We start from the raw sequence: 27,724 nt of genomic DNA, 5'->3' as shown, positions 1-27,724 counted from the left end.
AGTGTTACTTTTCATTTTATTTTTTACTTTAGTTTATTTAGCACATATTTTCTTCATTCTATTTCTTGAACAGCATTGTTGATTTAAGGGCTTGTAAGTAAGCATTTCACGGTAAGATCCTACACCTGTTGTATCGGCGCATCTGACAAATACAATTTAATTTGATAGTATCGCCAGATTAGTTGATAAAAATGACTTGTTTTGTATAGCCACACCTGTAACTACCAGTATAATGGTAAAACATATATATATTTTCTTAGAGTTAAATCAAATGATCTGGTGTTACCATATGTAGCTACATAAAGGCGAGATGAGAGGAGATTGTGTTTGTTGTTTTGTTTTGAGTCGTCTCTATATATGAGCGACAGCATCCTTCAACTAGTAACAACATCACTACAACAGTTATCTGTTTCGCTAACTAGAGGCTGAGACTAGGTCCAGGCACTAAAATGACACTGAACTACATGTTCTCTCATTTAAACCTACAGTACATCATGCGGCTATACAAGTGACCTATTAAAAACGATGCCGAAATTATAACTGGGTGTATGATTATAATAAACTAACGTTAACTAGCTCGATAATAATTGTTATTTATTAGATACATAGCATTAGGTGGCTAACGTCGGTTAGCTAAGCAAGTTACGTGGGTTAGCATGGCTATTCGGTTTGCAAAAAACAGATGACTAATCTTAAAATATTAATGTATCATTTGTATTACCTAGTTAATAATATGTTTAGGCCTATAACGTCGCCGGCAAAAAAAACTAGAAACACAGCTGTTGTTCGCCGAAAGTTACTGTCTTGTCTGCGAAAAGGACTAACCAGATGGCTAGCTACCAAGCTAATTTAGCTGTTTCAGAAGGGGGAAAATAAAAATGGAAACGTCGAGGCCCCATCGATGGTCTCGGATTGTGCCAGCCGCCGACCTAGGCCGCCCTACCGGAGCTATACACTCCACCTTGTATACAACCAAAAGCGGCGTCATACATCTTCATGCAATCATAAATACAACATCATTTAAAAAAACTATATATATATATATAAGTCAACACGGTTGACAGCTTACATTTCGGTATGGCTCTCAGTCATCTTCCTCTGCTGCCAGGACAGGACTCGACCTTCCGATAAATATTTCGGCTGGCGGAGGACGGTGGCGAGATGAGAGCGGAACGCCAACCACTAATGATGTACACCGGAAATCTCCACAGCCTGCCTCACTCCCCGGGGTGTAGATTCAAATGTTATAGCTACATTTCCCCTCCCTTCTGTATCATAATGTAAGGTTGTTCTTATTTGTCGGTCCGTTCAACCGTTCTCCTTCAATTTGGTATAACTTTGGTGTATAATTGTAACCCTCCTGCTGTGTTCCGGTCGAATTTGGACCGAGTTGTCCGAAGTTTTCTCCCGGACAAATGTAGTTCATTTATTCTGATTGTCATAAGGTTTCATGACTTTGTCCACACAGGGCATCTGAACACACAAAACACATTTAGATGATTTTCATTAAGTTTTGGGTTGTTTAATTTAACTTGTGGTGTTCCCGGTCAAAAATGAATGGTCATTAGAAATTAATGGGTGAGACTACAATTAGTGTATAAAATTGAGACCAGGCACATGTCCATTCATCAGATGGACACACGTCCTCTCACAGACCCCCACATGCATGTGTGTTTGAACACACACACACACACACACACACACACACACACACACACACACACACACACACACACACACACACACACACACACACACACACACACACACACACACACACACACACACACACACACACACCTCACTCCCCTTCTTGGCTTCCAAGGCAACCCCCACGGGAACCTTTCCCCAATAGAATCTTTCCTCCACGGAACCACACCTGTTGGCATTCTCACAAACAATCACAACATTGTTTCAATAATATATAGAAGCTTTTCTCGCAGCTCTGGTATACAGTATATAAGCTTTTTTGAGGCCTTGCTCACAATTCATGCTGTGGCAGCACAATGGCCAAAACAATATACTGTATGTGAGGCTCTTGAGCATATCTTTGATCATGACACTAGTGAGGAGGAGAGAGTCCTTGTTAAACTTTGACACAAAGTAGTCTGTGATAAATAGCACAATATGTTTCATCTGAGTATTTGTTGTAGTCGAAATAATCCATACCTTATGCTTGTTTTACTCAAAAACTAGTTGTATGAGCTCAGGTCAATGAGGCCTTCAGGCCATAAATTGCAAATAGAAGTTAAAAACTTATGTTCACAATAACTTAAGTTGATAAAAGGTTCTAACACAACATTAGGTGATAATATATCTATTATTATGGATTTATAATCAGCTATAATGGGGCGATCATTTTCAACCCGGAACACAGAATTAAGTAGCATGAAACGAACACAACAAGAGGGTTAATGCATTGTAAAGCCAAATTCTATATGCGTTACTAATTGAAGCACTATGAACATTGATACACACTAGGCTACTGTAGCTGTAATCAGAATATGTACAGATTGATGAACATTTCATTTTCCTGGATGGATGGGGGTGGGAGTATAGTATATGGGTGGGAGTCACGGCACCAATGTGACTGACTGAGTTTTCATGTTCTCTGATCTGAGTCATCAGAGCCACAATTAATATATTACTTCCAAGTCATCTTGTTTAAGATTAAAAAGGATGCAACACAAATAAAATAAAGGTTAAGTATATAGGGCGGCAGGGCAGCCTAGTGGTTAGAGTGTAGAGGCGGCAGGGTAGCCTAGTGGTTAGAGTGGAGGGCGGCAGGGCAGCCTAGTGGTTAGAGTGTAGAGGCGGCAGGGTAGCCTAGTGGTTAGAGTGTAGAGGCGGCAGGGTGGCCTAGTGGTTAGAGTGTAGAGGTGGCAGGGCAGCCTAGTGGTTAGACTGTAGAGGCGGCAGGGTAGCCTAGTGGTTAGAGTGTAGAGGCGGCAGGGTAGCCTAGTGGTTAGAGTGTAGAGGCGGCAGGGTGGCCTAGTGGTTAGAGTGTAGAGGTGGCAGGGCAGCCTAGTGGTTAGAGTGTAGAGGTGGCAGGGTAGCCTAGTGGTTAGAGCGTTGGACTAGTAACCGGAAGGTTGCAAGATCAAACACCCGAGCTGACAAGGTACAAATCTGTCGTTCTACCCCTGAACAGGCAGTTAACCCACTGTTCTTAGGCCGTCATTGAAAATATGAATTTGTTCTTAACTGACTTGCCTGGTTAAATAAAGGTACAATTAAAAAAAAATTATAAAGTATGTCAGGTACAGTACAGTTACACACTGCACATGTTTACATAGTACTTACAATCAGTTTTGTGTGTTTACAATGAAATTAACATGCTGGCTACATTGAGAAAAATGTAAATGTTCCCTCACTGGCTTTAGAGACTTGGGCGTGCGCAATACGTAGGTACGGCAAACGTTCAGCCTAATGCACAGACACTATGGAGGCTTGTGTCTAGAGCGCCTGGTTACATCGTGTGAGCATTTTTAAACTCTTTAATGGTTTAAATTAGTGAGACATAGACGTCGTTGTTTCAATAGTTTGAGCGGGAAACATATACTATCATGTTAAAATGACATGTTGAATTATTTATCCATATTTAAATGATTGTATATGCGCTAATGTCCGTGATGTGGCCAGTTTGTGTTACTACCTTACACAAGCTTGTTTTTTTCTCAAATGTATACTGTATATATATATATATAACTGTATTGCAGATAAACCAGTATACATACAAGAAGTATACAAACAGACAATGATAACACATGCTGGGGGTACAACAAATGACATATTATACAAAGTCCTTAAAAGGAACATACATATTGATTGTTTTAACAGATTTCTTATTTTTTATTTATTTCACCTTTATTTAACCATGTAGACTAGTTGAGAACACCTTTATTTAACCAGGTAGGCTAGTTGAGAACACCTTTATTTAACCAGGTAGGCTAGTTGAGAACACCTTTATTTAACCAGGTAGGCTAGTTGAGAACACCTTTATTTAACCAGGTAGGCTAGTTGAGAACACCTTTATTTAACCAGGTAGGCTAGTTGAGAACACCTTTATTTAACCAGGTAGGCTAGTTGAGAACACCTTTATTTAACCAGGTAGGCTAGTTTACATTTAAGACATTTAAGTCATTTAGCAGACGCTCTTATCCAGAGCGACTTACAAATTGGTGAATTCACCTTCTGACATCCAGTGGAACAGCCACTTTACAATAGTGCATCTAAATCATTAAGGGGGGGGGGGTGAGAAGGATTACTTATCCTATCCTAGGTATTCCTTGAAGAGGTGGGGTTTCAGGTGTCTTGGTGATTGACCGCTGTCCTTTAGTTTGTTCCACCATTGGGGGCCAGAACGAACAGTTTTGACTGGGCTGAGGAACTGTACTTCCTCAATGGTAGGGAGGCGAGCAGGCCAGAGGTGGATGAACGCAGTGCCCTTGCTTGGGTGTAGGGCCTGATCAGAGCCTGGAGGTACTGCGGTGCCGTTCCCCTCACAGCTCCGTAGGCAAGCACCATGGTCTTATTTCAACTGGAAGCCAGTGGAGAGAGCGGAGGAGCGGGGTGCTGAGTTGGGAAGGTTGAACACGTTCTGGATGAGTTTATTTAATGGCCAGGCAGGGAGCCCAGCCAACAGCGAGTTGCAGTAATCCAGACGGGAGATGACAAGTGCCTGGATTAGGACCTGCGCCGCTTCCTGTGTGAGGCACCTTTATTTAACCATGGTGAGGCTAGGGTGTTGTCCAGGATCACGAACAGCGCCTGGGAGGAGGACACAATGGAGTTTAGATCATTTCCCCGGGAGGAAGAGCAGCTCCGTCTTGCCGAGGTTCAGCTTTTGAGGTGGTGAATCCACACTGATATGTCTGCCAGACATGCAGAGATAGCCACCTGGTGAAGAACATAGCAATGATAGGAGAGACTTTAGGTTTAACCAGGAGAGGGTAGAACAGAGCCCTGGGGGACACCAGTGGTTGGCGAGGAGAACACCTGGTAGGAGCGACCTGTCAGGTAGGACGCAATCCAAGCGTGGGCCGCGCCGGAGATGTTGAGAACACCTTTATTTAACCAGGTAGGCTAGTTGAGAACACCTTTATTTAACCAGGTAGGCTAGTTGAGAACACCTTTATTTAACCAGGTAGGCTAGTTGAGAACACCTTTATTTAACCAGGTAGGCTAGTTGAAAACACCTTTATTTAACCAGGTAGGCTAGTTGAGAACACCTTTATTTAACCAGGTAGGCTAGTTGAAAACACCTTTATTTAACCAGGTAGGCTAGTTGAGAACACCTTTATTTAACCAGGTAGGCTAGTTGAGAACACCTTTATTTAACCAGGTAGGCTAGTTGAGAACACCTTTATTTAACCAGGTAGACTAGTTGAGAACAAGTTCTCATTTACAACTGCGACCTGGCCAAGATAAAGCAAAGCAGTTTGACACAAACAACAACACAGAGTTACACATGGAATAAACAAACATACAGTCAATAATACAGTACAAAAAATCAATATACAGTGTGTGCAAATGAGATAAGATACTGCATGTGGGTAAGGCAATAAATAGGCCATGGTGGCGAAGTAATTACAATATACCAATTGAACACTGGAGTGATAGATGTGCAGAAGATGAATGTGCAAGCAGAGATACTGAGGTGCAAAGGAGCAAGATAAATAAATAAATACAGTATGTGGATGAGATAGTTGGAAGGGCTATACACAGATGGGCTATGTACAGGTGTAGTGATCTGTGAGCTGCTCTGACAGCTGGTGCTTAAAGCTAGTGAGGGAGATATGAGTCTCCAGCTTCAGTGATTTTTGCAGTTCGTTCCAGTCATTGGCAGCAGATAACTGGAAGGAAAGGCGGCCAAAGTAGGAATTGGCTTTGTGCGTGCTACCTGTGGGTGCTGCTATGTTGACAAGTGAGTTGAGATAAGGCGGGGCTTTACCTAGCAAAGACTTGTAGATGACCTGGAGCCAGTGGGTTTGGCGATGAGTGTGAAGCGAGGGCATACAGGTCGCAGTGGTGGGTAGTATATGGGGCTTCAGTGACAAAACGGATGGCACCGTGATAGACTGCATCTAATTTGTTGAGTAGAGTGTTGGAGGCTAATTTGTAAATGACATCGCCGAAGTCGAGGATCGGTAGGATGGTCAGTTTTACAAGGGTATGTTTAGCAGCATGAGTGAAGGATGCTTTGTTGCAAAATAGGAAGCCGATTCTAGATTTAATTTTGGACTGGAGATGCTTAATGTGAGTCTGGAAGGAGAGTTTACAGTCTAGACAGGCACCAAGGTATTTGTAGTTGTCCACATATTCTAAGTCAGAACCATCCAGAGTAGTGATGCTGGACGGGCGGGCAGGTGCGGGCAGTCATCGTTTGAAGAGCATGCATTTAGTTTTACTTGCATTTAAGAGCAGTTGTAAGCCACGGAGGAGAGTTGTAATGGCATTGAAGTTCGTCTGGAGGTTAGTTATTAACACAGTGTCCAAAGAAGGGCCAGAAGTATACAGAAGTATACAGAATGGTGTCATCTGCATAGAGGTGGATCAGAGAATCACCAGCAGCAAGAGCGACATCATTGATGTATACAGAGAAGAGAGTCGGCCTGAGAATTGAAGCCTGTGTCACCCCCATAGAGACTGCCAGAGGTCCGGGACAACAGGCCCTCCAATTTGACACACTGAACTCTATCAGAGAAGTAGTTGGTGAACCAGGCGAGGCAGTCATTTGAGAAACCAAGGCTGTTGAGTCTGCCGATAAGAATGTGGTTGATTGACAGAGTCGAAAGCCTTCGCCAGGTCGATGAATACGGCTGCAAAGTAATGTCTCTTATCGATGGTGATTATGATATCGTTTAGGACCTTGAGCGTGGATGAGGTGCACCCATGACCAGCTCTGAAACCAGATTGCATAGCGGAGAAGGTACGGTGGGATTCGAAATGGTCGGTAATCTGTTTGTTAACTTGGCTTTCGAAGACCTTAGAACGGCAGGGTAGGATAGATATAGGCCTGTAGCAGTTTGGGTCTAGAGTGTCTCCCCCTTTGAAGAGGGGCTGATCGCGGCAGCTTTCCAATCTTTGGGATTCTCAGACGATACCAAAGAGATGTTGAACAGGGAAGTAATAGGGGTTGCAACAATTTAGAAAGAGAGGGTCCAGATTGTCTAGCCCGGCTGATTTGTAGGGGTCCAGATTGTCTAGCCCGGCTGATTTGTAGGGGATTGTCTAGCCCGGCTGATTTGTAGGGGTCCAGATTGTCTAGCCCGGCTGATTTGTAGGGGTCCAGATTGTCTAGCCCGGCTGATTTGTAGGGGTCCAGATTGTCTAGCCCGGCTGATTTGTAGGGGTCCAGATTGTCTAGCCCGGCTGATTTGTAGGGGTCCAGATTGTCTAGCCCGGCTGATTTGTAGTGGTCCAGATTTTGCAGCTCTCTCACGAACATCAGATATGTGGATTTGGGTGAAGGAGAAATGAGGGAGGCTTGGGCGAGTTGCTGTGGGAGGTGCAGGGCAGTTGGCCAGGGTAGGGGTAGCCAGGTGGAAAGCACGGCTAGCCGTAGAAAAACGCTTATTGAAATTCTCAATTATAGTGGATTTATCAGTGGAGACAGTGTTTCCTAGCCTCAGTGCAGTGGGCAGCTGGGAGGAGGTGCTCTTATTCTCCATGGACTTTACAGTGTCCCAGAACATTGTGTTCTTAATGTACTGCTCCATTTCCTTCTAGAAAACACAGAAGAGTGTTTTTTTATTAGTGAATTTACATTTATGAATATGAAATTTTGCCATTAGCACAATTAGATTTACGAGGTAAAATAGTTTTTCTTTATTCTTATTAAGGTTACCGTGCAACCGTGCAGCACATTCTCCCATAAAAAACTAAAGTCATTCTGAATATGAATAATTATAAAACTATGAATATCTTTCCATTATGTTTTTACATGTAGACAATGACAAAATAAATGCAAAACTGTTTCTGGATGCTCAACACAAAAAGTACAATCAATGTTAATGTCTTTTTGGAGTTTCTTCAGGTAATGATTCGCAGGGTCATACTTATAGATCATTCTGAAAGAGACCTCTTTGACCTTCTTAACAAGCAGGTATTTGTGTGGTAATAACCAGACTTTTTCCCAACAGATATTAGTGACCAATGTATTCCAGTAACTTGTGACATAAGGTATGGATACAATCTCCCTTTGAAATAAAGCAGGTATCGATCTGTTGTGCTGAAGGAAACCTTGTATTTTCACCCCATAACATTTTTGTGTAACTACACACCCGTTTTTACCTCAGACTGGCGAAGGGGAAAGGGGGATACCGTTAGTTGTTAAACTTAATACCTCTTCCGCATTTAACCCTTAATCGACATCCACGTCTTCGGCGCCCGGGGAACAGTGGGTTAACTGCCTTGTTTAGGGGGCAGAACGACAGATTTTAACCTTGTTAGCTCAGGGATTCAATCCAGCGACCTTTCGGCTACGAACGTTTATATTCATCACGATGACATAAAATATATTACTTAAAACAGATCAATCAATATATGTTGTTTTGTCCTGTTCACTTTGGGATGCGCGGGACTTAACGAAATGGCACGGATAATTCGGGGCAGTCCCGCTATAAAAGTCGCGGACATTCAAATGTATCACTTAAATCGCAACCCATCGTTGTCACTTGATATCTTATGCTGTTTAAATTAACTAACTAACAGAAAAAGTGGTCTGTTCCCTTTCCCATAATGGCAGCCTCCCTGAAGTTACAACTCAACATCCGAAATGCCAAAATATCGATTGAAGCCTTCTATAAGTTCTCATCCAACCAACCATGTATAGGGTTTTCCAAGTTTCCATTTGGCCTCTGAATGGTGTTAGTTTAAACAGCGATACACCCCCAGACGTTTACCCCCTGTTCTATTGATTTCAGGGTGATATCGATAAAGTTATTAACTGTTATTTTTAATGCGTTACACTTGCCGCGTTGGCCAAACACTTTAATCAAAACGCAACACTTAAAAAAATGTAGCTAGATGTCTTCTACAAATTGTCCTCTAAAACCAATGACGTACACATTATTCCCATATTCCGTTTTTTGAGCGGTGTTCGTTTAAACAGGACGCGCAACCTCATTTCCTCCTCTCTCGCCCATTTGATTTCAACGTGATATGTGTGATTGACAAATAAGTGCGTATTGCGTTTCTATTTCCGTTTTAGCGACCCAAAATGTAACGGTCTGTCTTCTGCAGGTTGTTCTCTAAACATGGAAAAAAGATTTCCAGTTTCCATGTGTTTTTTTTTTAGTTGTTAGTTTCAACAGCGCGCATCCTGAATTCTCCCCTAATCGATATCAGTGAATTATTGCCACGGTTTTTGGTGCGTGTGTGGTTTATAAGGTGCTTGTTAAAAAAATATATATACAAGTAATATGATTACTATTGTTACACATGTATGTACATGTTTAGGTTTTCAATATATCACGAACTGTTTGTGTATATTCGTTATTGTTTTGGACAGTTAAAACTCTGTTTTGACATTGGGCTATTTATCAAAATGTCCAACCAGCGTCTTTTTAACATGAAGAAAAGACTATCAATGTTAATTTCCAATTGTATTGTATCAGATTAAAAAAAACAGCCGAATGAGTCAAAAAAACATGCCGCGTTTGAATTGCTTTTAATGATCTACCAGAAATCACGGGTTTGCTCTGCCACGGGTTTGCTCTACCACGGGTTTGCTCTGCCACGGGTTGCTCTACCACGGGTTTGCTCTGCCACGGGGTTGCGGGTTTGCTCTGCCACGGGTTTGCTCTACCACGGGGTTGCACGGGTTTGCTCTGCCACAGGTTTGCTTTGCCACGGGTTTGCTCTGCCACGGGGTTGCGGGTTTGCTCTGCCACGGGTTTGCTCTACCACGGGGTTGCACGGGTTTGCTCTGCCACAGGTTTGCTTTGCCACGGGTTTGCTCTGCCACGGGTTTGCTCTACCGCGGGTTTGCTCGACCGCGGGGTTGCTCTACCGCGGGTTTGCTCGACCGCGGGTTTGCTCTACCGCGGGGTTGCTCTACCGCGGGTTTGCTCTACCACGGGTTTGCTCTACCACGGGTTTGCTCTACCACGGGTTTGCTCTGCCACGGGTTTCGGCTCTCTTCACCTCCTCCAGGTAACACACACACACACACATGCACACACACACACGCTAGCACACAAACCAAACACACAGACACACACACACACACACGCTAGCACACAAACCAAACACACAGACACACACACACACACACACGCTAGCACACAAACCAAACACACAGACACACAGCACACACACACACACACACACACACACACACACACACACACACACACACACACACACACACACACACACACACACACACGCTAGCACACAAACCAAACACACAGACATATACAGTGCCTTGGAAAAGTATTCACCCCCTTGGTGTTTTTTCTATTTTGTTTCATTACAACCTGTAATTTAAATGTATTTTTTATTTGGTTTTCATATAATGGACCTACACAAAATAGTCAAAATTGGTGAATTGAAAAAAAACAAAAAAACGTTTTACAAAAATGTTAACAAATATGTAAATAGAAAAGTGGTGTGTGCTTATGTTTTCCCCCTCTGCTGTGAAGCTCCTAAATAATATCTAGTTTAACCAATTACCTTCAGAAGTCACATAGTGTCACATGATCTCAGTATATCTGCACCTGTTCTGAAAGGCCCCAGATTCTGCAACACCACCAAGCAAGGGGCTCCACCAAGCAAATCAAATCAAATCAAATCAAATTTTATTTGTCACATACACATGGTTAGCAGATGTTAATGCGAGTGTAGCGAAATGCTTGTGCTTCTAGTTCCGACAATGCAGTAATAACCAACAAGTAATCTAACTAACAATTCCTAAACTACTGTCTTATACACAGTGTAAGGGGATAAAGAATATGTACATAAGGATATATGAATGAGTGATGGTACAGAGCAGCATAGGCAAGATACAGTAGATGGTATTGAGTACAGTATATACATATGAGATGAGTATGTAAACAAAGTGGCATAGTTAAAGTGGCTAGTGATACATGTATTACATAAGGATGCAGTCGATGATATAGAGTACAGTATATACGTATGCATATGAGATGAATAATGTAGGGTAAGTAACATTATATAAGGTAGCATTGTTTAAAGTGGCTAGTGATATATTTACATAATTTCCCATCAATTCCCATTATTAAAGTGGCTGGAGTTGAGTCAGTGTCAGTGTGTTGGCAGCAGCCACTCAATGTTAGTGGTGGCTGTTTAACAGTCTGATGGCCTTGAGATAGAAGCTGTTTTTCAGTCTCTCGGTCCCAGCTTTGATGCACCTGTACTGACCTCGCCTTCTGGATAATAGCGGGGTGAACAGGCAGTGGCTCGGGTGGTTGATGTCCTTGATGATCTTTATGGCCTTCCTGTAACATCGGGTGGTGTAGGTGTCCTGGAGGGCAGGTAGTTTGCCCCCGGTGATGCGTTGTGCAGACCTCACTACCCTCTGGAGAGCCTTACGGTTGAGGGAGGAGCAGTTGCCGTACCAGGCGGTGATACAGCCCGCCAAGATGCTCTCGATTGTGCATCTGTAGAAGTTTGTGAGTGCTTTTGGTGACAAGCCGAATTTCTTCAGCCTCCTGAGGTTGAAGAGGCGCTGCTGCGCCTTCTTCACGATGCTGTTTGTGTGAGTGGACCAATTCAGTTTGTCTGTGATGTGTATGCCGAGGAACTTAAAACTTGCTACTCTCTCCACTACTGTTCCATCGATGTGGATAGGGGGGTGTTCCCTCTGCTGTTTCCTGAAGTCCACAATCTTCTCCTTAGTTTTGTTGACGTTGAGTGTGAGGTTATTTTCCTGACACCACACTCCGAGGGCCCTCACCTCCTCCCTGTAGGCCGTCTCGTCGTTGTTGGTAATCAAGCCTACCACTGTTGTGTCGTCCGCAAACTTGATGATTGAGTTGGAGGCGTGCGTGGCCACGCAGTCGTGGGTGAACAGGGAGTACAGGAGAGGGCTCAGAACGCACCCTTGTGGGGCCCCAGTGTTGAGGATCAGCGGGGAGGAGATGTTGTTACCTACCCTCACCACCTGGGGGTGGCCCGTCAGGAAGTCCAGTACCCAGTTGCACAGGGCGGGGTCGAGACCCAGGGTCTCGAGCTTGATGACGAGCTTGGAGGGTACTATGGTGTTGAATGCCGAGCTGTAGTCGATGAACAGCATTCTCACATAGGTATTCCTCTTGTCCAGATGGGTTAAGGCAGTGTGCAGTGTGGTTGAGATTGCATCGTCTGTGGACCTATTTGAGCGGTAAGCAAATTGGAGTTGGTCTAGGGTGTCAGGTAGGGTGGAGGTGATATGGTCCTTGACTAGTCTCTCAAAGCACTTCATGATGACGGAAGTGAGTGCTACGGGGCGGTAGTCGTTTAGCTCAGTTACCTTAGCTTTCTTGGGAACAGGAACAATGGTGGCCCTCTTGAAGCATGTGGGAACAGCAGACTGGTATAGGGATTGATTGAATATGTCCGTAAAAACACCAGCCAGCTGGTCTGCGCATGCAAGCAACACTTTGAAGACCAAGGAGCTCTCCAAACAGGTCAGGGACAAAGTTATGGAGAAGTACAGATCAGGGTTGGGTTATAAAAAAAGATTTGAAACTTTGAACATCCCACGGAGCACCATTAACTCCATTATTTAAAAAAATGTATGAATATGTCACCACAACAAACCTGCCAAGAGAGGGCCGCCCACCAAAACTCACGGACCAGGCAAGGCGGGCATTAATCAGAGAGGCAACAAAGAGACCAAAGATAACCCTGAAGGAGCTGTGAAGCGCCACAGTGGAGATTGGACTATCTGTCCGTAGGACCACTAAGTCGTACACTCCACAGAGCTGGGCTTTACGGAAGAGTGTCCAGAAAAAAGCCATTGCTTCAAGAAAGAATAAGCGAACACATTTGGTGTTCGCCAAAAGGCATGTGGGAGACTCCCCAAACATAAGGAAGAAGGTACTCTGGTCAGATGAGATTAAAATTGAGCTTTTTGACCTTCAAGGAAAACTCTATGTCTGGCACAAACCCAACACCTCTCATCACCCCAAGAATACCATTTTTCATCGGCAGGGACTGGGAAACAGGTCAGAATTGAAGGAATGATGGATGGAGCTAAATACAGGGAAATTCTTGAGGGAAACCTGTTTCAGTCTTCTAGAAATTTGAGCCTGGGACGGAGGTTCACCTTCCAGCAGGACAATGACTCTAAGAATACTGCTAAAGCAACACTTGAGTGGTTTAAGGGGAAACATTTAAATGTATTGGAATGGCCTAGTCAAAGCCCAGACCTCAATCCAATTGAGAATCTGTGGTATGACTGTACACCAGCGGAACCCATCCTACTTTAAGGAACTGGAGCAGTTTTGTCTTGAATGATGGGCAAAAATCCCAGTGTAAATCAAATGATACACCCCCCCCCCAAAAAAAAATCAATTTTAATTCCAGGTTGTGAGGCAACAAAATAGGAAAAATCCCAAGGGGGGGGGGGGTGAATACCTTCGCAAGACACTGTATATGCACACACACACACCTCGCAGCCCACACACCTCACAATATAACCTTCTAAAGTCAATACACACAGGTCAACTTACATGCAGTTACTGGGCACCTGTTTGTAATAGACTTCTCTCCATCTTTCTTTTGTCAGGTTGTTTTTGGTCAGGTCACGAGAAGGTCACCTGCCCATTCTGTTGTCCATGATCCACCTGATCCTGCTCACCCCACAACCTTCACTCATCTTCACCATGAGTTCTGTCATTATCATTCTGTTGTCCATGATCCACCTGATCCTGCTTCACCTCTCAACCTTCACTCATCTTCACCGTGAGTTCTGTCATTATCATTCTGTTGTCCTTGTATAATTATCCTATTTATTTATTTAACCTTCCCTCATTGTTTGACTCCTGTCATTGTCAACAAAGTTACACCTTCAGTATAAATATTTATTTATTTATTTAACCTCTCAATTGTTTGACTCCTGTTGTGTGAATCAGTGTTTGACTCCTGTTGTGTGAATCAGTGTTTGACTCCTGTTGTGTGAATCAGTGTTTGACTCCTGTTGTGTGAATCAGTGTTTGACTCCTGTTGTGTGAATCAGTGTTTGACTCCTGTTGTGTGAATCAGTGTTTGACTCCTGTTGTGTGTATCAGTGTTTGACTAAGTACATAGTGACAGTGCTGTATGTTGTCTCTCTCTCAGTGCATAGTGACGGTGCTGTATGTTGTCTCTCTCTCTCAGTGCATAGTGACGGTGCTGTGTGTTGTCTCTCTCTCAGTGCATAGTGACGGTGCTGTGTGTTGTCTCTCTCTCTCAGTGCATAGTGACGGTGCTGTGTGTTGTCTCTCTCTCAGTGCATAGTGACGGTGCTGTGTGTTGTCTCTCTCTCTCAGTGCATAGTGACGGTGCTGTATGTTGTCTCTCTCTCTCAGTACATAGCGACGGTGCTGTGTGTTGTCTCTCTCTCTCAGTGCATAGCGACGGTGCTGTGTGTTGTCTCTCTCTCTCTCAGTACATAGTGGCGGTGCTGTATGTTGTCTCTCTCTCTCAGTGCATAGTGACGGTGCTGTATGTTGTCTCTCTCTCTCAGTGCATAGTGACGGTGCTGTATGTTGTCTCTCTCTCTCAGTGCATAGTGACGGTGCTGTATGTTGTCTCTCTCTCTCAGTGCATAGTGACGGTGCTGTATGTTGTCTCTCTCTCTCAGTGCATAGTGACGGTGCTGTATGTTGTCTCTCTCTCAGTGCATAGTGACGGTGCTGTATGTTGTCTCTCTCTCTCAGTACATAGTGACGGTGCTGTATGTTGTCTCTCTCTCAGTGCATAGTGACGGTGCTGTATGTTGTCTCTCTCTCTCAGTGCATAGTGACGGTGCTGTATGTTGTCTCTCTCTCTCAGTGCATAGTGACGGTGCTGTATGTTGTCTCTCTCTCTCAGTGCATAGTGACGGTGCTGTATGTTGTCTCTCTCTCTCAGTGCATAGTGACGGTGCTGTATGTTGTCTCTCTCTCAGTGCATAGTGACGGTGCTGTGTGTTGTCTCTCTCTCTCAGTGCATAGTGACGGTGCTGTATGTTGTCTCTCTCTCTCAGTGCATAGTGACGGTGCTGTATGTTGTCTCTCTCTCAGTGCATAGTGACGGTGCTGTATGTTGTCTCTCTCTCTCAGTGCATAGTGACGGTGCTGTATGTTGTCTCTCTCTCTCAGTGCATAGTGACGGTGCTGTATGTTGTCTCTCTCTCAGTACATAGTGACGGTGCTGTATGTTGTCTCTCTCTCTCAGTGCATAGTGACGGTGCTGTATGTTGTCTCTCTCTCTCAGTGCATAGTGACGGTGCTGTATGTTGTCTCTCTCTCTCAGTGCATAGTGACGGTGCTGTATGTTGTCTCTCTCTCAGTGCATAGTGACGGTGCTGTATGTTGTCTCTCTCAGTGCATAGTGACGGTGCTGTGTGTTGTCTCTCTCTCTCAGTGCATAGTGACGGTGCTGTATGTTGTCTCTCTCTCTCAGTGCATAGTGACGGTGCTGTATGTTGTCTCTCTCTCTCAGTGCATAGTGACGGTGCTGTATGTTGTCTCTCTCAGTGCATAGTGACGGTGCTGTATGTTGTCTCTCTCTCTCAGTGCATAGTGACGGTGCTGTATGTTGTCTCTCTCTCAGTACATAGTGACGGTGCTGTATGTTGTCTCTCTCTCTCAGTGCATAGTGACGGTGCTGTATGTTGTCTCTCTCTCTCAGTGCATAGTGACGGTGCTGTGTGTTGTCTCTCTCTCTCAGTGCATAGTGACGGTGCTGTATGTTGTCTCTCTCTCTCAGTGCATAGTGACGGTGCTGTATGTTGTCTCTCTCTCAGTGCATAGTGACGGTGCTGTATGTTGTCTCTCTCTCAGTGCATAATGACGGTGCTGTATGTTGTCTCTCTCTCTCAGTGCATAGTGACGGTGCTGTATGTTGTCTCTCTCTCTCAGTGCATAGTGACGGTGCTGTATGTTGTCTCTCTCTCTCAGTGCATAGTGACGGTGCTGTGTGTTGTCTCTCTCTCTCAGTGCATAGTGACGGTGCTGTATGTTGTCTCTCTCTCTCAGTGCATAGTGACGGTGCTGTATGTTGTCTCTCTCTCTCAGTGCATAGTGACGGTGCTGTATGTTGTCTCTCTCTCTCAGTGCATAGTGACGGTGCTGTGTGTTGTCTCTCTCTCAGTGCATAGTGACGGTGCTGTATGTTGTCTCTCTCTCTGTGCATAGTGACGGTGCTGTGTGTTGTCTCTCTCTCAGTGCATAGTGACGGTGCTGTATGTTGCTGTGCATGACGGTGCTGTATGTTCTCTCTCTCTGTGCATAGTGACGGTGCTGTGTGTTGTCTCTCTCTCAGTGCATAGTGACGGTGCTGTGTGTTGTCTCTCTCTCAGTGCATAGTGACGGTGCTGTATGTTGTCTCTCTCTCTGTGCATAATGACGGTGCTGTGTGTTGTCTCTCTCTCTGTGCATAATGACGGTGCTGTGTGTTGTCTCTCTCTCTCAGTGCATAGTGACGGTGCTGTATGTTGTCTCTCTCTCTCAGTGCATAATGACGGTGCTGTATGTTGTCTCTCTCTCTCAGTGCATAATGACGGTGCTGTACACATTATCCAGCGACATCTTTTTTAACTGGCTCTGCGTCGCCATGGCCATCATCGGCATGATGTACCTGCGACACAAGAGACCTGAACTGGAGCGCCCCATCAAGGTAAGTCTGTCTGTGTGTGTGTGTCCGTTTGTATGAGTGTTTCTGTGTGTGTTTCTCCTCTGGGTCTTACAACGTAGTGTGTGTGTTCCAGGTGAATCTCCTACTCCCGGTGAGTTTAGTGGTAGCGTGTGTGTTCCTCATTGTGGTGTCATTTGGGAAGACGCCCATGGAGTGTGGCTTCGGTGGATCATCAATGGCTTCAGTGAGTAACTTAACACTGCTGTCACTTCCTGTAGAGAATCACTAAACTATCACTTCTATTGACAAGGTTAATGTAGAGTACACATCAATATACTAAACTATCACTTCTATTGACAAGGTTAATGTACAGTGCACATCAATATACTAAACTATCACTTCTATTGACAAGGTTAATGTACAGTGCACATCAATATACTAAACTATCACTTCTACTGACAAGGTTAATGTAGAGTACACATCAATATACTAAACTATCACTTCTACTGACAAGTTTAATGTACAGTACACATCAATATACTAAACTATCACTTCTACTAACAAGGTTAATGTACAGTGCACATCAATATACTAAACTATCACTTCTACTCACAAGGTTAATGTACAGTGCACATCAAGATGACATCTAGATGAATTAAATACACTACTACTAATACCGCTGCTGCTGGTACTGCTACTACTGCTACTGCTACTACTGCTACTGTTAGTACTGATACTACTACTAGTACTGCTACTACTAGTACTGATACTACTACTAGTACTGCTACTACTAGTACTGCTACTGCTAGTACTGATACTACTACTAGTACTACTACTACTACTACTTGTACTGCTACTAGTACTAGTACTACTTGTACTGCTACTACTACTACTAGTGCTACTACTACTACTAGTGCTACTAGTGCTACTACTGCTACTAGTACTACTACTACTACTAGTGCTACTACTACTATTGCTACGAGTACTGCTACTACTACTACTAGTGCTACTACTAGTGCTACTACTAGTGCTACTACTAGTGCTACTACTACTAGTGCTACTACTACTAGTGCTACTGCTACTACTAGTGCTACTACTAGTGCTACTGCTACTACTAGTACTACTACTACTACTAGTGCTACTACTACTAGTGCTACTACTACTAGTGCTACTACTACTACTAATAATACTACTACTACTACTACTACTACTACTACTACTACTACTACTGATGAAAGGGTGTCCTAGTAGAGATGGGTTTCTTGCAGGCTTGTTGACCCTGTTCTGTCAGAAGCTGCTGAACGTGGTTCCTCAGGACTCATGAACTCATCCTTTTCTCCACTGCAAACCAAGCCGCTGTATCACCACTGAAGCAGTGCTGGACCGTCAATGTGTGTTCATCTCAGGCTGATCACTCTGAATACTATATGACCTCTGATCCCTAACATTTGACCCCTAACCAGTGGGGTATATAGGGGGGGACCAACTAGTAAGTAGAGGCCTAACAATTTGGTTGTTTACACAGAACCCACCTTGCTGTCTGTTCTCTGCATTTTCAAACTGTCTTTTCAGTATTTTGGTCTTTTGTTTATATTTCTTCCATTATTTAAATAGCACTTATGTAGACTGTGTTTTTCTTATTTTGAGAGTGTCTTTAAATGTTAAACTGGGAAGTTCTAGAGAGTGTACTAAGCAGGGTTGGGCTCAATTTCAATTCCATTCAGAAAGTAAACCATTTTCCTCATTGAAATGCATTGAAGAGAATATTAATTTCATTGTACTTCCTGAATTGAAATGGAATTGACCCCAACCCGGGCGCCGAAGACGTGGATGTGGATTAAGGCGGTCCCCCGCCCCTCTCTGATTCAGAGGAGTTAAATGAGGAAGACACATTTCAGTTGAATACATTCAGTTGGACAACTGACTAGGTATCCCCCTTCCCTTTCCATTACATAACTGGTTGTATGAAGGCATGATATTTGGTCCTGAAGAAGTTTGTTCTTTAGGAAGTGCACATCTCAGAAGGTAAAATAGTCACTGGAATTCAGAATGAGAAGTCAGAGCTCTAGAGTCCCCAGGCTCCATTCCTACAGAGAGAGAGCGCCGGCTGGAGGACGAGATGACCTATTGAACTAGTTATCTAATGTTATCATCGGGTTGTTACTCTCTGTATTCTACCGACAGAGATATTCCTGAAGCTTTCTTGACACTTCCTGTGCCTTGTCTTGTTATTGTTTTTTTATTTTTTTTTTACATTTAAATACTCTGTTTGCTCTGAATGTTTTCAAACTTATTTTTATATGAAATACCCAAGACATTGTTCTAAGTGTCCTTCCTGTGCTGCACTTTGAATGTGAATTTAGGTTTTATAAATAAAGTTTTTGAAACAGCCAATGATGACAGGAGTGAAGAGTGACTGGGGTTTTTTGAAGGTTGTTTTGTTGAGTGCTGGCTGACTTTTTTACCCTCTGGATGTATTGACAGAAACATACTGCAGAAAGACAAGTCAGTGTAGTTACTATACATTCAGACACTAGGAAAAGGATTTTAACATCTGCAATCCAGTCCACTATACATTGTTGTGTGTGTGTGTGTGTGTGTGTGTGTGTGTCTGAGGCTATACGGAGGAGAGCAGCAGTAACCAACACCGACACACAGTCATTTCAAACATTTTCATTCTTTTTCTCCACATGTCATAAACCAAAAAGCGTAAGAAAAGAGCATGCTTGGGCATGCAATGATGTCACAACATGATGTCACAACATGATGTCACCGGGTGCTGAGTATAAAAAGGCAGAACAGATTTTTTTTTTTAAGCCCATTCATAAAAAACTCTGGATCGACATTTTGAAAATCCACAAGAGTTTTATTTTTTTTAAAGCTAGCGTTTTTTTTTTTTTTTTTTGACACCGATGATGGTTTCTGCCTCAGCGACAGCCACCTGTAGCTGGATAAAAACACTAGGAGAGCCGGAGAGAGAGAGAGAGACTCACAAACTGACTGACACCAGATTGAGCAGGCTAAACAAACATGCTGAAAAACATCTCATGGGGCCCCCCAGCATATCTGGAAGTGACACTGAAGGAGAACACATCAAGGCTTGTATTCCAGAATAGCACCCTATTCACTATATACCATGCACCATTCTGGACCAGGGCCCACGCATACCTGTTCTCCCAAAGCAGTGCACTAGTTATATAGGGAAGAGGGTTCCATTTGGGACTTTGGACTAGTCTGGAAGAGACCCAGTTCTCCCTGTGGACTGTTCTGGAAGAAGGCCGACAAGGAGAGAGACTAAACGGTGCATGCCACTTCAGGCGGGGTCAACCTTTCACCATTCTGAAGGTCACCCCCGCCCCCCTCCCTCCCAGCCTGCATTTCCCACGAGGGGTGTTTCATCAAGTGAATCATTACATTAATATAAAATAAATAAATACGAGGCACTCAGCATTCTCTCTGTCTGGCAAAATGCTCAAAAGTAACAAACATTTGAATAATAATGATACATACATATATATATATGTATATATATTTAGAATCTGTGTTATAACGTAACAGTCTCAACGCTGTACACAGGGGCAAGCCTGAATTCTCCCACCTCCATAGTCCTGTGTGTGTGTGTGTGTGTGTAGTGTGGACACTACGTGTGTTTTGTTGCGTAAGTGATAGGGTTGAGATCATTCATGAATGATTCATGAATTTTAAAAAAAATATATAAAAAAACTCATAGAAAAAAAGTGTGGGTTTTATTCAATTCATGAATCGAATCTTCAAAATGTCAGTTTCCTGATTCGTCTGAATGTGAAACGGCATTGATCCCAACTCTCGGTTCGTAGTGAATCAGTGAATCATAAGGATGGATTTCTAGGAGGGTTTGTGGACAAATGAAGAACAACAGATGGAAAAGACAGAGGGATAGAAAGATGCTATTTTAACTGCTCACACCCTCATGTAATGGCTGTGGGTGTGCGTGTATGACTGTGTGTGTGTGTGTGCGTGTATGACTGTGTGACTGTATGTGTGCGAGAGTGAGTATGTGTGTGTGAGAGAGTGTATCTGTGTGTGTGTGTGAGAGAGAGTGTGTGTGTGAGTGTGCATGTGAGAGAGTGTGGGTGTGTGTATGTGTGTGAGTGTGGGTGTGGGTGAGTGTGTGTGGATGTGTGTGTGTGTGTGGCTGTGTGTGTGGGTGTGGCTGTGTGTGTGGGTGTGAGTGTGTGTGTGAGTGTGGGTGTGGGTGAGTGTGTGTGGGTGTGTGTGGCTGTGGGTGTGTGTGAGTATGTGTGTGTGTGTGTGTTATGGTAAACATTATAGAGTGTGTGTGTGTACTTGTGAGAGAGTGTGTATTTGAGAGAGTGTGTATGTGAGAGAGAGAGAGTGTGTGTGTGTGTGTGTGTGTGTGTGTGTGTGTGTGTGTGTGTGTGTGTGTGTGTGTGTGTGTGTGTGTGTGTGTGTGTGTGTGTGTGTGTGTGTGTGTGTGAGTGAGTGAGTGAGTGAGTGAGTGTGTGTGTGTCAGAGAGTGAGAGAGTGTGTGTGTGTGTGTGTGTGTGTGTGTGTGTGTGTGTGTGTGTGTGTGTGTGTGTGTGAGAGAGAGTGTGTGTGTGAGAGAGTGTGTGTGTGAGAGAGAGTGTGTGAGAGAGTGTGTGTGTGAGAGAGTGTATGTGTGTGAGAGAGTGTGTGTGAGAGAGTGTGTATGTGAGAGAGAGTGTGTGTGTGAGAGAGTGTGTATGTGAGAGAGAGATGTGTGTGTGTGTGAGTGTGTGTGTGTTATAGTGAACAGGAAAATAAACATGGCGGAGCCCTTTAACATGGATCTACTCTTGCAGCATCGTTTGATAGCATAGACCAGGACTACGTCCCTAATGGCACCTTATACCCTCTATGTTTAACCGTAGCCCCCATAGAGCTCTGGTCAAAAGTAGTACACTATATAGGGAATAGGGTGCCATTTGAGCGGCACCCCAGCGGTTGGTGGATGAGGCCATAGGGTTAGGGGCTAAGGTGGGCTAGCATGTCATATTGTTAAGTGGGATACAGTGTAGGACAGAGGGTGCTGTATCATATTGTTAAGTGGGATACAGTGTAGGACAGAGGGTGCTGTATCATATTGTTAAGTGGGATACAGTGTAGGACAGAGGGTGCTGTATCATATTGTTAAGTGGGATACAGTGTAGGACAGAGGGTGCTGCATCATATTGTTAAGTGGGATACAGTGTAGGACAGAGGGTGCTGCATCATATTGTTAAGTGGGATACAGTGTAGGACAGAGGGTGCTGTATCATATTGATAAGTGGGATACAGTGTAGGACAGAGGGTGCTGTATCATATTGATAAGTGGGATACAGTGTAGGACAGAGGGTGCTGTACACTAGTCTTGGAGGGATGGGCCCAGTGGACATAGTCTGTGCCCTGTGTATCCTGCCCTCCATACAGCAGGTGCCCTACGAACAAAACCTGTGTGTTTGTGGCCGACTACGCCACCACATCGCATCACACCATCTCAAAGCTGCTGTTCCACTCAGTCGTAATGTCAAAATACCTTTCCACGTGGTTGCAAGCACAACAAAAAAAGGCAATTCATTAAAAAAAAAAAATTAAAAAAAAAAAGTGTAGTGTTTTAGAAACTCAAGGCAGATGGATAAATCCGTTGAATTATATACCTTAACTGAGTCTGTGACATGAGATGAGATAAACATCAAAGGGCTGGAGAAGGGGACAGCAGGAGGTTAACGACAATAGAAACACCGATGTCCGTCGCCACTCCTCCGCTCCTCCCACGCTGCTCCACTTGGCAGAGTCATGTCTGTATCAATAATAACTTATATAAGTCATTATAATAATAATATGACTTAGTAGATCATAGAAGGAAGGTTAAATGAAGAAATGGATGAAGAGGAGGGCTACTCCAATGTTGAGTAAAATAACCATGACAACCAGGACAGAGCTGGAGCCCTGGGAGAGACAGGAGAAGAGAGGAGGGAGAGAGAGACGGGAGGAGAGAGAAGAGACAGGAGGAGAGAGGAGGGAGAGAGAGACGGGAGGAAAGAGAAGAGACAGGAGGAGAGAGAGGAGAGAGAAGAGACAGGAGGAGAGAGAAGAGACAGGAGGAGAGAAAGGAGAGAGAGAGAGAGAGAGAGACAGGAGGAGAGAGAGACAGGAGAGAGAGGAGAGAGAGAAGAGAAGAGAGAGAGGGAGAGAGAGAGAGGAGAGAGGAGAGAGAGTGGAAGGAGAGAGAAGAGAGAGAAAGTGTTAATTCTCAGACTTCATTCTACAGTTAAGAGTATAGTATCAGTATTTAAAACCTGAGGTCCAGTTTACAGATCAATCTGATTCTACAGTTAAGAGTATAGTATCAGTATTTAAAACCTGAGGTCCAGTTTACAGATCAATCTGATTCTACAGTTAAGAGTATAGTATCAGTATTTAAAACCTGAGGTCCAGTTTATAGATCAATCTGATACCAATAAATCACTCACTGAGTTTGATTTGAGGGTGTGGTGCTCCCCATCCTGCTCCAAGGTGATTGGCTGAGACTTGAGAGGCGGGGAGAGAGTGAGGTCCCTGTGCAGGGGCCACTCCTCCTGCTCCGCCCCCACATTCAGAGTGTCCAGCATCTGTACAGAGTCCATGGAGCCCTCCTTGACCGGCCGCAGGCCCCGCGGGCGCAGCCTGCTTTTGGGGCAATGGCCAGGGGACATCTGGGTAGTGGAGTCCAGGGGCTGGAACCTCATGTCTACTGTGTAGTCTCCCAGCCTGTCCTCCTCTTCCTCTCGGTCCATGAGGCGCGAGTGGGCAGGGCTCCACTGCAGGGCGCCTTCGGCAGTCCAGCCCCCTGCGGGGCTGTCGAGCCCGGGGTCGGGCAAGGCATGCTTGCTAAGCTTGTGATTGGATGAGATGTGCTGCTGCTTGGAGTGATGGTTGGAGTACACATGCTCTCGGGGGTCATTGTGATTGGCTGAGGATACATTGTCCTTTGGGATGTGATTGGAGCAGGTATAATCTTGGCACGACTTGTGATTGGAAGAAGCATGCTCAGAAGTCTTGTGATTGGACAGGTTATGCTCCAAGGCTTTGTGATTGGATGAAATGTGCACCTGCTGCTTGTAATTGGAAGAGGCATTCTCACAGGCCTTGTGATTGGTGGAGGAGGAGGAATGATCCCATGTTTTGTGATTGGACGGCATGTACTCCCGGGACTTGTGATTGGATGAGGTGTGCTTTGAGGGCTTCTGGTTGTACGAGGAGGAGTGCTCCCACGACCTATAGGAAGAGGAAGTGTGCTCCCGGGACTTGTGGTTGGTCGAGGCCTTCTCCCTCGGTTTGTGGTTGGACGGGACCTGCTGGTGGCCGTTGACTTGTCCCTCCTGCTCCTCCAGTAGAGATGGAGGGGTGGATTGGCTGCTGTGACCCCCCCGGTCTGGATACATGTCCTCTGTCCAGTTGTTAGCTCCTCCCCTCTGGAGATCCATGCCCCGCCCCTCCACTAGCACCTGTATCTCTGCTCCTCCTCCCTGGTCGTCCACAGCGCTCTGCCGCATGAAGCAGGCGTTTCTGGGACGGTGAGAGTGGCCTTGTTTAGAGGTCGGCGGGCTGCGGGGGGGCGAGGGGGGGAGGCTCAGGACTGGGCTGAGGTCAGGCGTTATCAAGGGAGGCGTGGTGTCCGGGGTGCACAGCTCAGGACTGTCAGTTCCCGTGGAAATGATCTCGTGGTCTTTGTTGTCCTGGTGCTTATTGGGCCGCTGGCACTCCAGACCTGACAGACAGGCAGACAGGCAGACAGGCAGACACAGACAGGCAGACAGGCAGACAGACAGGCAGACAGACAGACAGACAGACAGACAGGCAGACAGACAGACAGACAGACAGACAGACAGACAGACACAGACAGACAGACAGACAGACAGACAGACAGACAGACAGACAGACAGACAGACAGACAGACAGACAGACAGACAGACAGACAGGCAGGCAGACAGACAGACAGACAGACAGACAGGCAGGCAGGCAGACAGGCAGACAGGCAGACAGGCAGAGGCAGACAGACAGACAGACAGACACAGACACAGACAGGCAGACAGACAGACAGACAGACAGACACAGACAGACAGACAGACAGACAGGCAGGCAGGCAGACAGACAGGCAGGCAGGCAGACAGACAGACAGACAGGCAGGCAGGCAGACAGACAGACAGACAGACAGACAGACAGACAGACAGACAGGCAGGCAGACAGACAGACAGACAGACAGACAGGCAGACAGGCAGGCAGGCAGGCAGACAGGCAGACAGACAGACAGGCAGACAGACAGACAGACAGACAGACAGACAGACAGGCAGGCAGGCAGGCAGGCAGACAGACAGACAGACAGACAGACAGACAGACAGGCAGGCAGGCAGGCAGGCAGGCAGACAGGCAGACAGACAGGCAGACAGACAGACAGGCGGGAAGACAGACAGACAGACAGACAGACAGACAGACAGACAGACAGGCAGACAGACAGGCAGACAGACAGGCAGGCAGGCAGACAGACAGACAGGCAGACAGACAGACAGACAGACAGACAGACAGACAGGCAGACAGACAGGCAGACAGACAGGCAGACAGACAGGCAGACAGACAGACAGGCGGGAAGAGACGAAACACAATGAAAGAGGGGATTTGGCAGAGATCCACCAGACATACAGTACAGTCAACAGTTTGGACACACCTACTTATTCAAGGGTTTTTCTTTCTTTCTTTAATATTTTCTACATTGTAGAATAATAGTGAAGACATCAGAACTATGAAATAACACATATGGAATCATGTAGTAACCAACAAGGGTTAAACAAATCAAAATGCATTTTAGATTTCAGATTCTTCAAAGTAGCCACCCTTTTGCCTTGACGACATCTTTGCACACTCTTGGCATTCTCTCAACCATGAGGTTGTCATCTGGAATGCATTTCAATGAAACGGTTTGCCTTGTTAAAAGTTAGTTTGTGGAATTTCTTTCCTTTAAATGCGTTTGAGCAAATCAGTTGTGTTGTGACAAGGTAGGGGTGGTATACAGAAGATTGCCCTATTTGATAAAAGACCAAGTCCATATTATGGCAAGAACAGCTTAAATAAGCAAAGAGAAACAACAGTCCATCATTGCTTTAAGACATGAAAGTGCAGTCACAAAAACCATCAAGCGCTATGATGAAACTGGCTCTCATGAGGACCACCACAGGAAAGGAAGACCCAGAGTTACCTCTGCTGCAGAGGATAAGTTCATTAGAGTTACCAGCCTCAGATTGCAACCCAAATAAATGCTTCACAGAGTTCAAGTAACAGACACATCTCAACATCAACTGTTCAGAGGAGACTGCGTGAATCAGGCCTTCATAGTCGAAGTGTTGCAAAGAAACCACTACTAAAGGACACCAATAATAAGAAGAGACTTGGTTGGGCCATGAAACACGAGCAATGAACAACAGACCGGTGGAAATCTGTCCTTTGTTCTGATGAGTCAAAATTTGAGATTTTTGGTTCCAACCACTGTGTCTTTGTGAGATGCAGAGTAGGTGAACGGATGATCTCCGAATGTGTGGTTCCCACCGTGAAGCATGGAGGAGGAAGTATGTTGATTCCAGGTGAAGCTGGTTGAGAGAATGCCAAGAGTGTGCAAAGCTGTCATCAAGGCAAAGGGTGGCTACTTTGAAGAATCTAAAATATATTTTCATTTGTTTAACACTTTTTTTGGTTACTACATGTATCCATATGTGTTATGTCATAGTGTTGATGTCTTGACTATTATTCTACAATGTAGAAAATAGTTTTAAAAAATAAAGAAAACTCCTAGAATGAGTAGGTGTTGTAAAACTGGTACTGTACATCAGGATTACACAGCTAGATTACTGTGTTAATTCAAGTAACGCAGGTAATATTACACAGTACAGTACACCCTGTACTGTGTTAACTCAGGTAATTAGGACAAGATAAGGAGAATTAGAATTTGGGTACACTACTGACTGAATCCAACCCAGATTGTCTATAAAGGAAGTTTCAATAAAGTTACTTCAAATTCTACAATGATTCAAATTATTTTCTCTGCCTGAATGGGCATGTGTACAGTAGTTACTGGAGCTAAGTCAATTTCTCTGTGATTGACTCACCGTTGGATTCACCGTTTCCATGGATATGGAATGACGGCGAGAGTTCCTTGGCAGCGACCCTGGCCATCCGACATTCCTCGCAAGCCTTCAGGGCCACACCTTCAGCTGCATCCGCCTTTCCCCTTGCGTGGCTCATCCTGAGAGACAGAGAGACAAGAGAGAGACAGAGAGAGAGACAGAGAGAGAGAGAGAGAGAGAGAGAGAGACAGAGAGAGAGAGACAGAGAGAGAGAGAGAGAGAGAGACAGAGAGTATCTGTCTGGCTGTAGTTTACAGAGAGAAAGACACAGAAGAGAGAGAGAGAGAGAGAGACAGAGAGAGAGAGAGAGAGACACAGAGAGAGAGACACACAGAGAGAAAGACACAGAGAAAGAGAGAGAGACAGGGAGAGAGAGAGAGACAGAGAGAGACAGAGAGAGACAAGAGTGAGAGAAAGAGAGAGAGAGATAAAGAGACAGAGAGAGACACAGAGAGAGACACAGAGAGAGAGACACAGAGAAAGAGAGAGAGAGACAGAGAGAGAGAGAGAGACAGAGAGAGACAAGAGAGAGAGAGAGAGAGAAAGAGACAGAGAGACAGAGAGACAGAGAAGAGAGAGAGAGAGAGACAGAGAGAAAGACACAGAGAAAGAGAGAGAGAGACAGAGAGAGACAGAGACAGAGAGAGACAGAGAGAGAGACAGAGAGAAAGAAACAGAAAGAGAGAGAGAGAGACACACAGAGAGAGAGAGAGAAAGACACAGAGAGAGAGACACAGAGAGAAAGACACAGAGAGAGAGAGACACACAGAGAGAAAGACACAGAGAAAGAGAGAGAGAGA

General features: G+C 44.8%; 1 protein-coding gene across 1 annotated transcript; it reads right to left on the bottom strand.

The window, feature by feature from the left end:
• Window positions 1–22,357: 22,357 nt before the first annotated feature.
• Window positions 22,358–27,042, bottom strand: LOC135532065 (junctophilin-3-like). Its single transcript, XM_064959710.1, has 3 exons — window positions 26,907–27,042; window positions 23,244–24,520; window positions 22,358–22,719 (listed from the first exon to the last, which is right to left on the bottom strand). Exons 1-3 carry the CDS (start codon window positions 27,040–27,042, stop codon window positions 22,639–22,641), a joined length of 1,494 nt encoding a protein of 497 aa, XP_064815782.1. The 3' UTR covers window positions 22,358–22,638.
• Between the last annotated feature and the right edge of the window lie 682 nt (window positions 27,043–27,724).

Source organism: Oncorhynchus masou, unplaced genomic scaffold (genome assembly GCF_036934945.1).
Source record: "Oncorhynchus masou masou isolate Uvic2021 unplaced genomic scaffold, UVic_Omas_1.1 unplaced_scaffold_1712, whole genome shotgun sequence".
In the NCBI taxonomy this organism is placed as follows: Eukaryota; Metazoa; Chordata; class Actinopteri; order Salmoniformes; family Salmonidae; genus Oncorhynchus; species Oncorhynchus masou.
This window is presented reverse-complemented; position numbering and strand designations above follow the sequence as displayed.

Coding starts and splice junctions, on each gene's coding strand:
- LOC135532065 (XM_064959710.1), bottom strand. CDS start 27,042: ATGAGCCACGCAAGGGGAAAGGCGGATGCAGCTGAAGGTGTGGCCCTG. Junction 24,521..26,906: donor TGGAAACGGTGAATCCAACG/GTGAGTCAATCA, acceptor CCTGTCTGTCAG/GTCTGGAGTGCCAGCGGCCC. Junction 22,720..23,243: donor ACACCCTCAAATCAAACTCA/GTGAGTGATTTA, acceptor TGTCTCTCCCAG/GGCTCCAGCTCTGTCCTGGT.